Source organism: Saccostrea echinata, unplaced genomic scaffold (genome assembly GCF_033153115.1).
Source record: "Saccostrea echinata isolate AGI-Se365-2 ecotype Australia unplaced genomic scaffold, CSIRO_AGI_Sech_v1 ptg000059l, whole genome shotgun sequence".
Taxonomy (NCBI): Eukaryota; Metazoa; Mollusca; class Bivalvia; order Ostreida; family Ostreidae; genus Saccostrea; species Saccostrea echinata.
Window position 1 is genome coordinate 269710 of NW_026889808.1, and position 17011 is coordinate 286720.

The 17011-nt window shown below is 33.4% G+C and overlaps 2 protein-coding genes across 2 annotated transcripts; both read right to left on the bottom strand.

Moving 5' to 3' along the window:
• Nucleotides 1-943: 943 nt before the first annotated feature.
• Nucleotides 944-6010, bottom strand: LOC133174768 (uncharacterized). Its single transcript, XM_061309863.1, has 2 exons — nt 5760-6010; nt 944-2442 (listed from the first exon to the last, which is right to left on the bottom strand). The coding sequence occupies exon 2, from the start codon at nt 2438-2440 to the stop codon at nt 944-946; it is 1497 nt and encodes a 498-aa protein (XP_061165847.1). The 5' UTR covers nt 2441-2442; nt 5760-6010.
• Nucleotides 6011-12031: 6021 nt separating this feature from the next.
• Nucleotides 12032-15442, bottom strand: LOC133174760 (uncharacterized). Its single transcript, XM_061309856.1, has 2 exons — nt 15102-15442; nt 12032-13581 (listed from the first exon to the last, which is right to left on the bottom strand). Exon 2 carries the CDS (start codon nt 13573-13575, stop codon nt 12262-12264), a length of 1314 nt encoding a protein of 437 aa, XP_061165840.1. The 5' UTR covers nt 13576-13581; nt 15102-15442; the 3' UTR covers nt 12032-12261.
• Nucleotides 15443-17011: the final 1569 nt, after the last annotated feature.

Here is a 17011-nt window from a genome sequence, read left to right on the forward strand (position 1 = left end):
AAACACGATTCTTAAATTTGATTTGATTTCTGGACATATTGAAAGAATCTGTAAGCACAGCAGAGTTTGAACTTCGTTTTACAAAGAACGTTACCTCTTGTCTCTCCTGGGATTATTTCTTGCGAAAAATTTTCATTGCATATTAAAAAAAAAGCTTAAAAATCGCAGTAAAAGTCTTGTTTTCAAAATTTAAAAGGCTAGTATGCATCTTTTAAGTATGAAATGCATAAAGATTAAAATGAAAGTGTAAAGAGTGTGGATTTAAGCGGTAATAGACATACAGACATTCGCATTGTAAAAATTCCATAATGCACCAATTCAGTTCTTATTTGTTTATATAACAAAGTGCAATGAAAAGAAAGCCCATTCAATGCTCAATATTTTCTCGGTTACCTGTAACGATAGTTTTAGATTGTATATTTTTTTTCAATTTTCAAAATTAATATTGTTGCAAGGTTGTACTAAGTCTTGTGTATGGTTGACTGAACAACTCTTTTTTCTAATTGATAAGACACACACATTTCATTTGATTTTTATCTTTAACCAGATAACAATGCAACAAAGGAAGAACAGCAGGTAGATCTAGCACTATAGTAATATCATCGTGTAACAATACAGGGAACTAGAGTAAGTCAATCTTAGAGGAACTTCATTTTTCTACTCTCCTGGGAAAACGTTTAGCAAGATTCCCTTACCGTGTGTGTTAAAAAGGATACCCTGACCGTAATCAGCTGCAATTGTACATGTTTTTATCTTTAAACTTTCTTAGACAACAGCTGATTTTGCAATATGATCAATGTAATCGTTGATGCGTATTTTAAACCCTTTTTTGATCGCGGTAAATGTGCATAAAAAGGCATGGGATCCAATTTTTTCTGAAACTTTTCGGTAAAAAAAAAATCAGTAAACGATTTAAACAATGCGCCTTCAGGAGTACGTATCTTTACGGGAGAGGTGTGGGTTGTTGAGTTCTAGAGGTATCTATAACCGATTCTGACAGAGTACCCTCCCTTTCCATGGCGGGAACTGTTACCGTAATTGAACTGTTTTCGTGTTGTCTATTAGTTTCCGGAAGTCCTTCCGCTGTTTTCGCACGTGACGACTCTTCTTTCTGACGTGATTTGATCTCATTGTCCGTTTCCCGCCTCGCGTCTGGTATCGTCTGCGTAGGTGTGCCCTGATTCGTCTGCTTCTGAGCATCCACTTGCTGGTTTTGAAACTTTGATAGTGGGTAGCTTATTCCGAGTTTTTCCATCAAAGAAAGTTGCATTTCAATTTTACATATTCCACATTTACAATTATCAATATCTGCTGTAGACAGGCTGTGCAAGTCGGTTTTAGCAGGTGTTCGTAAATAAAACTTTCGATCATACAGTTTTGATTGAAAGTTAACTTTCATGTATGAATTAATATTTGGATCCTCCAGCATATCAGGTGACCGGCGAGGGCTAAGCTCCTCCTGATCTGGGGCAAAGTACAATTTCCTAACTTTTGAGGATCTTGGAGAAACACTTCGCGACAATGTTGAGCGGGGCGAAGATCTTGTGTACTTGGCGAGATCATCAATCGATAGTCGATCCTCATCATCCCGAGAGTAATAGTCGAGGATATGACCGACTTTTTGGTTGTAGTAAACTCGTTCGTGCTGCAGTGCGGGACTCTCGTCCTGTTCCAATCTTTCGCCTTTAATGGCAATATATTTTGGCTTCTTGAGGTAATCTTTTCGTATACTTGCAAGAAAGCCGCCGTCGGTTGTTCGTGATTTCAGTAGATTTGTTGGGTCGTTTCTAGACCTCTTTATGAAGAACACTTTTCCATTATCAATATACATGGTACCCTCCGCAGTTTCACGAACATTGAAGCGTCTCTGTGACGTATCTCTTAAAAACGACTTGTTGTCTACGAGCAGTGATGACGCATCCTCAAGATCCATGCTAGCCTCTCTTTGACGACCGGTAGGAGTTCGAATTCGTCCCCCTGTGGCTTTGTGCTCACTGCAGATATCGTGAAGATTTGGTGTGGATATTTCCTGTCCAGATGCTGGACTATCTAATTTTGTGACGGGAAATTGTGGAGCTGTGGATGCTCTCTCACGTGGAGAGTAGGGAGAAATAGGAGGATTTGACGAAAATTTCACTTTTGCAGAATTCACACGTTGTTGAGTTTTAAAGTGGTCTATGTAACCAGACTTCCTGTTCGGAAACTGAAATCGTCTACCACTTCCTTGAATGCTTTTGCTATTCCTCGGGGGGATTTCTGTGAAACTGGCGCTTCTCATTGTACTGGTGGTTCCCCCTCCCCGCGTCCCCCGCTTGGGTCGGGGTGTTGGTCCTGGCGTTCTACACCGCTCCCCCTCCGGGTTTTCTATTTCTTCCCTTCTAGAAGTCAGTTGATAACGTGGCGGCATCCGTTGCCACAGTGACCAGCAAGTTGTTGACATATCTATAAAAGAACAGAAATAAATATCTTTTTTTTAATTTCACTATATAATATAGAGTCATGTGAATCGCTATTTGAGAGAGAGAGAGAATAAACCAGTGTTTAAGGTGATATTTGATATATCTTTCCAATAAAGCAACTAGCATTAATCAAGTACAGACTGAATATAAAACCCCACTACCTTCTCATAAAATACCCGTAAAAGTTTTTCTGGGCTATTGAATTTAAGATAAAACAGCAGATATTGCATTGATTTGTCGTAAAAAGGCAGACGTTATGGTTACTTAAAGCAAGTTCTTTGTTTTTTCTGGGATCATTTTATACATTGAATAACTGGTTTAATAATTCTTCTCGAGTGCACAATGATTAAGTGACATATAAACAGCATATTTCTGTTTGAATTTGTTTTTGTTTTGAGTTGGTTTTAGCTGAGGGTCTACTCTTTCGAAAAAAAATGTAAAAATTAATAAAATTCTTCATGTATCGAATGAAAGGACGAATGATCAAAAAAGGAGCCTCTCTTGTCAAAATTCTACTTTAAAGGGAGTTATTATGAATTGTATATAAGTGATTTTGTTTATTTAGCAGTGATCTATCTTACTAGTCTAAATACATGTAATTAGAAAAGGGATTCATGTTTTTTATTACGTCTGCTACATGCACAAATAAGTTGAAGTTTGTTCTTTATCGCATTACTTTGATACTAATCATATTCAGTGCATGCATATTTTGGCAAGTTTCAAAACAATTGGCAAGTTCTACAAGAATTCGCCGGCCATTCCCACCATCCCTGAAAATTATTTAAGCATGATATAATAATAATAATAATAATAAAGTGAAAGCTACTTTTATAATTGACGAAAATAAATTAAAGGTCCTTCCAGTTAAGTTACTTGTCATCAAAATGATGAGTGCTTTTAATAATCTTATTTTCTTACCTTTTTCAAATACAACGAAATCCATTTTTTTTTATGTTTATGTACACTCGATAAAACAAAAATCCCCTCTCCCTCTGTAAAAAGAATCCTAGTAAAATAAAACTTTAAGTGGATACTCCATTAGGGGGCCGCTATCTGTCTCTCACGCCTGTGTATCTACACCATTGTTTATAGTTTCAGATACTCTATTGGTCTAACGCCTTTAAATACTCAATAAGGATAAAGAGGATTAACGTAAAACACGGGACTTTAATCAACACAACAAGTACCCGTCCTTTGTTTCCATAAGTCCGCCATTTGTCGCCTATGTAAACATTTGGAGAATTTAACTATATGAATTGCATTAAATTTTTGCAATTGGCGCATTATGAACTATTCATTGTTATTTTTTATATACATTTACCTTTGTGATCTTTAAAAACTCTGGGACTTAATTTGTTCTCTGTAACTTTTTTCTCCCCTTTAATACCTATTTTTTCTACAGGTTGATCTTTTTACCCCACCCCCGGTAGGGGTATGTGGGGGTGGGGAATGGTATGAATTTACGCTATATAGAAGTACGCGGTCACAACTTTTCCGAGGAAATTTGTCCCAACGTACTTAAAGTACATTTAGGCAAAAATCTCAAAAATCCGCATAATTTTCTACCCGCGGATTGAACAGAAAATGTGATTCTGCGGAATTATGACCCCATGGAAAAAAAGTACCATTACAGTATCTCGATAGATCAACAGCGTCTCTATTAAAATCAAATATTGGAGTCACAAGTTGAAAATAATTTTGCAACTTCGTATTTAAAAAAAAGGATCTATTACAAAGTTATTTAAGTACATATTTTGGGACATTCTGTAGAGGCCTAACACTTTAACCTAGAAGAAAGTGGTACAATTGTAAGCTAATTGTCCCTTCAGATATGGCGGATTCTCTCTCTCTCTCTCTCTCTCTCTCTCTGTATTCCACACCATCTCCAAGTTTCCAATGGGAGACGATGATATGGTGTTCTAAATTTGAGTGATATTGTTCTTAGTTAAAATTTATAACAAGTATTTTTAATTAAGGAATGAATTTAATAGCTACCCATTTTATACGGTATAAACTGGGTTGGGTCAGTTTACGCTTTATAAACTGCGAAACTGTTTATAAAAAAAGCGTAAACTGTTCCAACTCAGATTATACCGTATAAATTGGGTAGCTATTAATTTCATTCCTTATAATTTAATTTTCATTCAATTAGTGTAAGAAAAAAAGATGATTTTCAAATCCCAAATTTTGTTTTGATGATATCTGACTTTAAGGCGAATCGCGGTTGTCACTTTGCCATTTCTGTAAATGTACTGATCTTGAAGACGTTGTTTAACTACGGTACTGTTTTTAACTACATGTATTCGATATTAACTTGCTCATTCCATACCTTTGAGTAATCAAAAAGATCAAGTATATCAAGACAAGGGTTCCTTTGTATAAAAAATCTCAAATACATGTAAATCCATGTATAATATTTTCAGGACTAATTCATCAATGCTATATGACCAAGCCTTTAATTTCAGGACTGTTAATTTATTCTAGATCAGTGAGGGACAATGCCACTTAGCTATAGCATGCCTAGCGTTTATATCGTTTTCACTAGTCTTTACATTGAAACGAAAATGTTTTTTACATAAAAATAGAAAAAAGGATATAAAAAAAATCATTTCCTCAATAATTTTACTCAATAAAACAATGTCCAATTTGGAATAATAGTTTAGTTAGTTATTATCTACATGTACTCACACGTATAGGGGTATATCATGAACGGCGAATACTTGAAAAAGATATAATCACGGCGTCCAGCGGCCGTCTCCATCTTGGAAGGACAAGACGATTTAAGTGTATCTATCGCTCCAGTGACAGCCCCGACATTGTAATTATCCCAGATTGATGAGCGCCATGTCCCTGATTGATCTATTACCAGATCTTCCAATACAAATTTTTGTTTACTCTAGTTAAATATCCTTTCAAAATTATTGACAAATGAGCTACATTTTTACCCTGAGAGACAAAATTATGTACACACGATAGCAAATAATTTACTTTCGCTTTTTTTTGTGTTGGATAATACAGCAGATTTTTCTTTTTAGAATTTTTTCAAGTGTTATTGGAAACCCCAGAGAAATTTGACAATTTCTTGAGAGATTTACTCTAACACCTGAAATGTCACGTACTTTCAACATTAAATATTTTCTCTCGAGACATTAAACTAACTGTTTGTCTTAAGTTTCCATTGACACTCATTTCTTATAGAAAACAAAAGCAACAAAGATATAATAATTATATGTTACATTTGAGTAAATAGCTGTACATATAAAATATTTGATAGCACCATCAATAAATATCAATTCCTACCTTTAATATACAGATGTTGTGGATATCTTTAATTTGTCGACATCATACTTCTTAAAAATCGTGCCTGTCTCTCAATCGGTTGGCTTTGGTCCGACTTTCCTCTGTCAGTAGTAATCAAAAGCGCACTTATATGAAACACTGACGACTTACAATTCCAGTCAATAGATCGTTACCCCTCACCCAGCAACATGACCTCAAAAAATTCACATTTTCATTTATTTTCTCCTAATCTCAGAGTTACAAACAGTGTATGAAAGAAAGAACAAGTAACTAGAAAGCGATAACATATCGTTAAGGTTTCCAGAACCAGTTGAAATGTATACCAATGTCGGACTGTTGTTTGAGTGGTTTGAATTTCAGCGATAATAGAGTCATACAAATGTATAGCGGGGTCGTAATCCCCCCAATACCCCGATTAAATAAATTTTGATGTGTGTATTTCTCTCGTTCTCCAGTGCAGGGGCTATCGCATTCAGCAAACAGCCGGGATTTGTTTTAAATTAATGAAACTTTTAAGTCGAACCTCATGACGTAAAAATGTGTGTATGTCAATATTATACTGGCATTGTACCACATTTTGGGAATGAAAATTAAGCTGATTTTTAAAGTCCGCGTACAATCTTCGTTGAATTTAGATTTGAAAATAACATATGAGATTTAATAAGTCAGATTGAATGAATTAAGCAAATTAAATTGCAATCTATTGTTTCTTATAATGATACTATGTGCATGTGAAACATAAAAAAGATTAATGAACGATCAAAGTGTAGAAAAAAAGAAAGAAAAACTAATAACGAAAAGAATGTACTCCCTTGTAAAACTGCTTAGTTAAGAAAGAACAAGTCCATTGAAGGACCCGTTGAAATGTGAACTGAAAACTGAAGATTCAGATTTAATAAGCATGGTTTTTCATATCACATCAACTGATAAATTCAAGTTTTAGCGCTGAAATTCGTGTACATGTATATAATACGAAGAGCGAAGTTATTCGTCATTCGAGAATTTGTATAGTAAATCGAGAACGGGTATTCATTTCAAAGCCTTAAGTTTGTTTATTGCCATCCTAACATTGTGCAAAAGACGCATTATACGTTTAGAAAATTTGTGTGAAATTGAGAAAATTGCGAAATATTAGGTTGATGTTTAAAAAATTAAAAATGTATAAAAAGTATCATTCGGCTAACGCGCCCATCGATCCACCATCAGAATGTTCAACTATCAATTTCATTCGGCAAATCTCGGCTGATTCCGTCACCTTCATCAAACATGGTACGCACTGCACTGTGCCTTTACTAGAAATCTAGAGAAAGAGTTTTGAGAAATAAAGCACGCATGTGTATGAGGAAGAGGTGTACGTCAGTGTCGCTGTTTTCTTATGTTTGAATATTTTGCAGTTTTGAAATTCATTCTATAATTATAGAATAATGATAAATTTGGTATGATATTTAATAATTTCCCATGTTTTATGTTTATTAATATACTATGTTATATATTTATATATTATGTTTATGTTTGTCTATTGTTTAATGTCCCTCTCGAGAATTTTTCACTCATATGGAGACGCCACCACTTGCCGGTGGAGAGCTGCAAATTTTTTGACCTATACTCGGCACTTAGGGCCATTGAGCAGTGAGAGGTCGTTTTCGTGCCACACCTACACGGGACCTCGGTTTATACGGTCTCATCCGAAGGACCGGTCTCCACGTCCCACAGTGGGATTCGAACCCGCGACGTAAGGATCAACTCCTTACTCCGCAACTCTAGAGCGAACGCTCTAACCACTGCGCCACGCGGGCGACTTATACATTATGAGCAGAAGAACAAATTACATTGCATCAATGTTTCCTTTTTACTTCTTGGCAGTGACTTCTTACTAAATTCAAAATGTCAGGTCAGTTTGAATTGAAATAATATTAATCGATTTTTAAAGAAAAAAAAAGAATTCATTTGTTTTTGTTTGTTTGTTTGTTTGTTTTTTTTGTTTGTTTGTTTTTATGTTTTTTTTTTGTTTTTTTTTTCATTTAAATACATTCATTTAAAAAAAAATTCTTAAAAGTAGCGTAATCATATTCAAATGTGAGTGCAATCGCATTTTCTCTGGCCTTTCCGGCAAGCTCGGAAGGTTTTTCCGCTTGTCAGAAAGATTGGTGTAAGTATTTAGAAACTAAGCGTGTAAAGCAAGTTAGAAATTAGATTTTTTTTCTTTCTTTGTTGTTTTTCTCAGCTAAACATGAAAAGCAATGTGTTAAGTTTCATGATTAAAATCCACAATGAATACAGGGTTCAAACAATGTAAACATTCAATATTTCACATGACACAGTGCGTGTAAATATTGTATCGATTCATAAACTACGGGAGGCAACTCTGATCCCTTTGCCATATTAAGTATCGATGAAAGTGCACCCCAAATTGTACTTGGGAGAATACCAATGTCAATCTCTATAAAAGCAAGAATAATTGGTTTTTGGGAAAGAATTTTTACAGGAAAACAAGAGAAAATTTCTCGAACACTTTATGGTATTATAAACTTGATGTTGCTGATGTTTATCATTCCAAATGGTTGAATTGTGTTAAAGATATTTTAACTACATGTCAATTGTTGGAGAAATCAATCTCCTGATAGACTTTTAATTTACATTTATCTAAAAATGTGAAGAAATACTATAACAAATTATTATCTCGGAAGTAACATGGATTTCACTTTACACTTTTCTTAAGGTATATCACTCGTGAAACGTATTATTTCAAGGATTTATTGAGAAGTATACCGGTATTTTAGATTACTACTCATATAGCATGACTCAAAATCGCAAAGAAAATTAGGGGTTGTGAGTCTTATTGAGAGACGGTACAATTAACCTGACCTTTTTGCACTTAAATTGTAACTGTCAGGTTAATCACTTAATCTTTATCATATTTTACCAAATGTAATCATAGCAATACATATAATCTTATTTTATGTAAAATAAATTGAATGATATTTATTGTTGAAAAAATACTGCAAATTAATGCATGTAAATTGTTGTGTTACCTTTTTCGCAATAAAAAATATCATACTTTGGGGTATTAAAAATTTAATAAGCAATAAAATGTTTTCTAACATCGAGTTTTTTTATGACTTAAGTGCCGATTGGTTTAAAGTATCGTGAAATTCAAAATAATGAAAGAAAAAGTTGGGACCAGTGATGTAAATTTTGAGATATTGGTCAAAATCTGCGATTTTTAGGCGAATTAAAAACAATGTAAATATTATCTTGACTTCTTAAATATATCTTTATTTTTTGGCAAAGCCTGTTGAATGAATGTGTTAAAATTTGTTTTAAAAATATTAATTGAAAACTATATTTTTTATTCCTAGAATATAACAACGAAAAAAAGTACCAATATGTATTATTACATTAAAGTAATGCCGTGGTTTTTTTGCGTCCGGTTTGATTTTATAACCCGACTATCTTTGAATATAGGTGAAAGACACATTACTATGGCATGTCAAATGTTGCAAAATTCGATCTTTTCCATTTGCATTGTATAATTTTCCATTTGTATTTTATTACTTTTAGTTTAAAATATATTTATTCATTACAAATGAAATGGATTGAACAGCAGGCATATTGCCTATAATCGTTCTCTCCATAGGTCAAGGTACATATAACAATTATTGGTACATTTAACATTGAAAAGCAGTAGGTAAGATAAACCATTAATTGGTACATGTATAAAGTGAATCCACAGAGAGAGAGAGAGAGAGAGAGAGAGCATAAAAAAACATAATAAAGTTGACTCAGAGTTGAGAAATTTCCTTAACATACCTAAAATGAGATATTATTCTTCCTAGCATATCATGATAAACTATGATTTCAGTGAAAACCTCTTTGAGTTTCTTATTAAGGTATGTACATGATCAAAAAATGAAAAGTTGTCTTCTAAACATAAGGATTCAGCACCATATAGTATATTATCTATATCAATTTTATTACTTTTCATTTGTATTGTATAATTTCCATTTATATTCTATATTTTTTCATTTGCATTGTAAATTTTTAATTGTATTCAATAATTCTCCATTTGTATAGTATAATTTTTTATTTGTATCGTACAATTTTTTATTTGTATTGTATAATTTTTTTTGTGTTGTATAATTTTTATTTGTATTCTATAACTTTCCATTTGTATTCTATAATTTTCCATTTGTATTCTATAATTTTCCATTTGTATTCTATAATTTTTATTTGTATGGTATAATTTTTATTTGTATTCTATAATTTTCCATTTGTATTATATAATTTTTATTTGTATTCTATAATTTTCCATTTTGTATTCTATATAATTTTTATTTGTATTCTATAATTTTCCATTTGTATTCTATAATTTTTATTTGTATTCTATAATTTTTATTTGTATTCTATAATTTTTATTTGTATTCTATAATTTTCCATTTGATTGCCAGAAATTTTTGAAAGCCCTGACTTACCTTAATCAGAACAAACAACACGCTTTTTAAGACTATAGATATAAAGCGGATTTTATATTTGCGTGAATTGGGGGTAATTTTCGCAAATTGTATACCAAGCTGAATAGCAATGTTATGTCGAGCTTCTCACCCCAAGAAATGCTCCTTTTGTCTAGGCAAGGCCTAAGAGGGGGGAGGGTAATAAATTTTATTTACTTATACCTCAAACGTTTATTAGTCATTGAATGTAATCAAACAATGCCAATTTCCACCCCTCGTCTATTTTCTGCAGGTATATATATCTGATCCGCTTATGTTGAAAGAAAGGCATCGTTAACAAATACTATCTGAGGGGTGTATCCGGTTTGTTAGTGCAATTACAAGAACTTTTTAGTTTTTAGCAATATTGTTATTAACACATAACCAGATCTAGATTAACCTCTTAAAGAGTACACACTTACCTTTCATTAAAGGCAAATTAATTAATATTCTTTCCTGAAAGTAATACTGGGGAGGTTCTTTATTGGATATTCTAATACTAAATTATTAAATACAAAAGTTTATATGAATTTTATGAATGCAGATCTTTTATCATTTTGTGATCAGTTTGTCTCAATCATGGTCAAAGTTTGTATTTTTCATCTTCATACATGTATCTACAGATAATAAAAACAAAAGCAAAAAAAAAAAAAAAAAAAAAGGTTAACTTCTCTTGAATGAAATGAGGACAAAAAATGGAAGAAAGATGCATGACAACATATTTAATGGAAGAGTGATGAGACTAATTTTTTAACATAATTCATAAAAACTGATAACAGTAATAATTTAACATTAACTATCAACATATTAGTATAATAAAACAACCATTTATATCAGTCCATAAATATATCAGAAACAGATATTACTGCTACATCAACCGCTTTATAACATGTGGGGCCTGTTAATCTAAACTAATCTTTCAATGTGTTAATGAGCTTAAGCTAATTATAATCTATTTAAATCTCAGGTACAGTAATTGCATACTTTACAATAGGATTGAAATTTTGTCAAAATACAGATCATTTCATTTTCATAATTTGTTTATGCAAGAGTGTCCTTGTGTGATATCAAACGAGAATCATTCCCTCCCAGTTTTTCTCCTTCTCTCTCTTTCTCTCCGTATAAATGAGAGAGGAGGGGGAAAAAGATATCCTATGTTTACAAGTGCATGCCCGTTATCGTTCTAACTTCTCGAGTTAACGAAAATTTGACAGAAAGAAACAAATCGAGAAGAGAGAAACAGAGCAGTTCGTCGACCTTGAAACGGTGTACTTGATCATGTGACCGGTGTACTTGTTACAAACGTCAATCGCGTCCTTCTAAACGAAAAATTAAGAACAACGATTCCTCATTCAGTAAAAACCACACCTAATTTAGTTCGTCTTTTCCTTTCTAAATAAGGTGGCACATGTATGTCTAATATAGTAAAAAAGTTAATTCCGTGTAATTACATTGTAAATACATGAAAATTTCCAAATTCCATGGCGTTTCAGAAACCCAACAATAAATATGAGTTAGTCCTTTACAAAAGGATAACAGAGTTGGACAGAATATCTTTAAACAACATCTGGGAGGGAAAATGAGGAGGGGGAATTCAGTGCTTGATGCCCATTCTTTGAACGAAACAAAATACAAAGAGGGAAAATACGTGATCAGGTTTCGAAAGTTTCTTGGCAAAAGACGATTCATTTTGCACCGAATTACAAGAGATGGAATGAATTATTGAAAACAAATTTAAAACACACATTGAACTTATACTAGCAGGATGTGAACTAGTATACATGTAGTAGTACCTACATAAGATAAACAATTGTCAAAAATACAATCAGTGCACAAAACGAAAACAAAAAAGCACAAAAAACAACTGACCATAACTTATTACAAAACTGAGACACTTAAGAAGCACCCGGGTTGCAAATATAATACTGAAATTTAACTATCAGTCACATTCAGGGCTAAGAAGTTTTCAAGTGCACCATATTCACTTGATCTGACACATGAAGTTTTAAGGTTTACTGACGTGCACCGTGTTCGATTGGGAAGCTCGAGAAACCCTCTTTTGACTGAACCTCTTTGACACTGGTTAGCCATCTTATGATATCATAAGTCTTGAAATCATCACAGAAGTTTTTATTGTTGTTCATGTCTGGATGAGATGAGGGGGGAGCGCCCTGGTCTTTACTGTAACGAGTAAACATGAACGGCTTCACGCTTGACCGCGTAATTTTAGCACCACTAGTACTGTTTGTCGTTGTTTTCATGGAAGACTTCTGAGCAGACGACACTCTTCTGATTTCTCTTGGGTTCGAATTTGATTTGTCTTTCCGGTTTGATTCTAAAGGCAGACGATAATTCGGTTTGTCTGGCTTCATACTATCGTCAGTTTCACCTTCACATTTTTTCTCACGAAAATAGTTATTGAGTTTAGTTGTCCTAACAAACTTCCCAGTCTTAGTAAATACGGGGATTCCATTTTCAATTAGCCTGTTACTATAATCCGTCATATCTCCCCCACTCCTTGAATCACGATCCCCTTGATAAGTTGATTCACGCGGGTTGTAGGTTGGAATTACTCCGTCTTCACAAACATCCATCCGCACAAAATCCTCGGCATCAGTCTCAATAAGCGGATACGAGTCCCCTGACGTACGGCGATGTAAACTTCCGCTGTTGGTTGATGTAGATTTTGACAGCGACCTTGGAGATACAGTCCTATTTTCATGGGAATCTTTTAAGTCGTAAATATCCGAAATTTTCATCGATGTTTTCTCCTGATCATGTAATACCTCTGAAGTTTGACAAGACTTGACCGGAATTCGCTGAATTTGATGCTGTCGCCGGATGTGGGATACATCGCCAGGATGACTGCGCATGTCTGGATCCATAGCTTTATACTTTATACCTAGTTCAGTCAGTTTATTAAGTTTGTCATCAAATTTCACTTTCTTCTGACTCTTAGAACTATATGAGCTATTTGATTGTTTCTCATTTGCAGAGGTTTTCCTTTTCTTTAAAACACACTGAATCTTAGACACGTCAAGTTTTTGAGATGCCCCCTCGCGTCCATCTAACTGATTTCCTGAAGAATTCTTCAGAATCCCTTTCCGCTGTTTTTCCTCCTTCGTTTCGTCTGGGCTTTTATACTTCATCACTCCGTGGTAGGCGACATGTTTGGTCTTAACGCCCCCTGGTGGCGGGCGGAGACGATGAACCACCAAGTCTTTGGTACCCGACCCAAGGAGAGTGACCGAGCCGTCCAGCGGATAAATAAAGACGCTCTCCCCACTTCCGACAGTGGACAGATTGTAGAATGGATTCTTCATCATATTGACCTAAAATACGAATAAATAAAAAAAATCAAATTTATATGTACATATTATTTTATATATTAATTTATTATAATACTTACAGAAAATACAAAAAAAAGTTTAAACAACCTTGCTTTGAAATGTAATATATTGAAATCATAAAAAAGAAGAAAAAACAACTTCTAAATGAAGTTCTACGTGAAAATGTATCCAGCTACACCTTAACACAGCATTGAAAAAGATATTGTCTTATTTTTTGCCTTAATTTGGAATTTTGGAACTACATGTACAATGTAATTTCATTTGGTGAGATTTTCTTTAAGCTTGATATACAGAAAAAAATCTATTTTAAACTATAAACACACTGTATTGAAAAGGTTTCGTTTTACCTCTCAACTCTTGAGTTTTACTTCACAAAAGAAAGAAATAGAAATAATGAGATCAATTTTGCTGTACTAATTATTTGCTGCCCAGGAAAAGTTAATTCAATACTTACAGAGTAAATACGAACATCGATGTGAAAGACGGTGTAAACACAGTAAAGAGGTAAGGTTTAAATCTGACTTATCTCCGCCAAATAGTATCATTCATTTTGGCAAAGTAACGGAACAATCTCGTGGAGAAGGGCCCATTTTACGCGAATCCCGGTAACACATTATCTTTCTTAAGAAATGTGTTGTTCAAATATATTTATGACCGTCTATTCTCTAAAGACGTTGAAAATTGGATCGCTGTTACTGTAAAGTTGAACTGGAGAAACCCACAAAGGGTGGCTTAACCCATTTAAAAACTGCACTTTAGATCTCAAAATGTATTGCCAACTCCAATCCGAGGTTGTATAAACCATTATGGCGTTAGATTTCGTATTTGGAAGATAATCATGAAAATAATGAATAACTCGGTTAACCAAAATCTTGTCACCATCATTAAGGTTTCTGGTTTAACATAACAATAAATTGCCGGGCTTGTGTGATAAAATCTTAAAATGTATACAGTTTTATCCCAACCCTTAGAGAAAATGAAGTGAATTAAATCCTGTCTAGATATCCATGGCGAGGAACAGTGTTTATCTATGCACCGTGTAGATTGATAATGCAACAAACAAGTTATTTGCTCAATTTTGACTTCACATTCTTCAATGTCTTAACTTTTAACTATTGGTTTTTTTTTTGTTTTTTTTTTGTTTGTTTGTTTTTTTTTTTCCGAGGGATAAACATATATTTGAAAAAATTAATAACGTCTTAGACATAATTAAGAATCGTCATGTATTCCTTATATTCTGACAACCCTGCGTACATGTAAAACCGTATTGACTTACAAAGATTTGAATTTAGTATGTACGTAACATTTAGAATGAAAGGAAAACTTGTTTGAAAAAAATCTAAGAATTATACATTAAATTGCGACCACATATTTTATTAAAAAAATGCATCAATTGTACGTTTATTTAGAATTTCAATCGCATAATCTTATCTCTTAAATTAATATAAATTGTATTTATATTGCTTATTTGATTAAATTATTCAGAAAATAAATTTACTTACCTAGTAATCTTGTACAGGTAAAAGTGTCCTCATGTTTTCTCCTTGGCGAAAAACTTGCCTCAGAATTGAGCACTTCTTGTCGAAGAGTAAATATTTCTGACAGATTTCAGATTTGACAACACCCGAGAAAAAATCGATACACCTGCCAGGACCTTGGTTCACCTTTCCCGTCAGACCCAAATTTCCATTCTCAATGTACCTTTGTACCTATTTCATTTATATCTACCTGGCACGTATTTTCAAATTCACTTGCATTCCCAACACCCGGTCCAAAACGAGAACCCGTGACGTAGTAGAAAAAGATAACAATAAGCCGTGCTCGATAATTTGAATTTACTTTCCAATTTCTTCAATTGAAATGGTACACAGTGCTATACAGGGCCACACGTTTCAGTATTTATCATTTTGTTCCCCACTCATTAAAGAACTTTAATTCAAGCCCGAGGTTCTGCGGTGAAAAAAGGAAAACCGAATTTTTAACCTTTTATCTTTTTAAAGTCGATAATTTGCGACAAAACCTGCAGATTAATGTTGTTTTGTGGTTCGATATCTAGTATATAATAAACTCTATGTCTGGGTTTAAATGCAATTTAAATCTTTATTGTAAGAGGCTTAGACGCAGGAGAAAAAGTCTCCGATTTCTATTGATCTTCTGTGTACAGATGTTTATAAATATCGGTTAATTATCTACAATTATAAATTTTCAGTAAGCCGTGAAAATGATTTAATTTTAATCATAAGTGTTGAATTCAAATGTACTTAAAATGCAGATTACCTGCTTTCGGGTAGACTTAACACGTTCATTTGATTACGTGTATCTTACACGAATTCCACGCCTACAGCCAGATATATGAATGTTTCAAGGTTAGGACTTTCCTTTCTTTCAAATTAGGAAATGTTTAAAAAATAACTTAATTTTTAGTAAAGAAGCTACAATAAGGAATGATAAACTAATTACAATTGAAGAATATGTTGATTTCAAAACAAACATTTCTAATTTAGATGAACTTGTTCGAATAAGATTTTTTTTTAAAGAGAAGGTTCTTGTCTGCATAATGCATTTAATTACTCGAAAATTAAGCACTTCTTAAGAATAGAGTGTTTAAAAAGCTTAAAGGCCATTGAGCTTGTAGGTAAGATACATCGTATTACCATCGAGCACCTGATGAACACATGACTGTATCATGCAATATGTATTTTTATTATTATTTCGTAATTATGATGATTATGATGAAATCAAACATTAATCCTCACTTCTTTTGAGTGCAATCAGTATATATAAAGAAACATTCCCCTTCTGCTCTGGAGAAGGTGAATGTTTTTTTTCCCTGTTTCCTGTTTGTATTTTATTTTATTTTATTTTCAATTTTAGATCCACCTCATCCGCAGGATACATAAATATGAAGAAAAAAAGAATCCCTAAAACCTTGGCCTGCTACTCGTAGTAGATTTGTTCCTCCGTATTCCCTTGTAAATCTGATTCGCTGTAGCCCTACCCTACGAACAGGAATCTTTGCATATTAATGTGATGTTATGTGCTCCTGCTGTTCTTGAGAAAAAATCATATATTTTACCAAAATCAACAACATAAAAACTTGCGACTTTTCAGCTTTATATACAACCATTCCCCACGATAAATCCAGACCTTTTGACATTATTGACAGCTGCTTTTTCAATAAAAATGGAACTCGTAAATTTATTTATTTTGTCGTTGGTCATTTGCAAAATTGCTTTGTTAAAAAACAATCTGATTGTCCACACAAGTACTCTGATGTTCACATTAAAAAGATGCTCAAGTTTCTGATTGACAATATCTATGTGGTTTTTGGAGACCAGGTCTTCCAACAAACTATTGGAATTTCCATGGGTACCAATTGCGCCCCGTTATTAGCAGACCTATTTTTGTATTC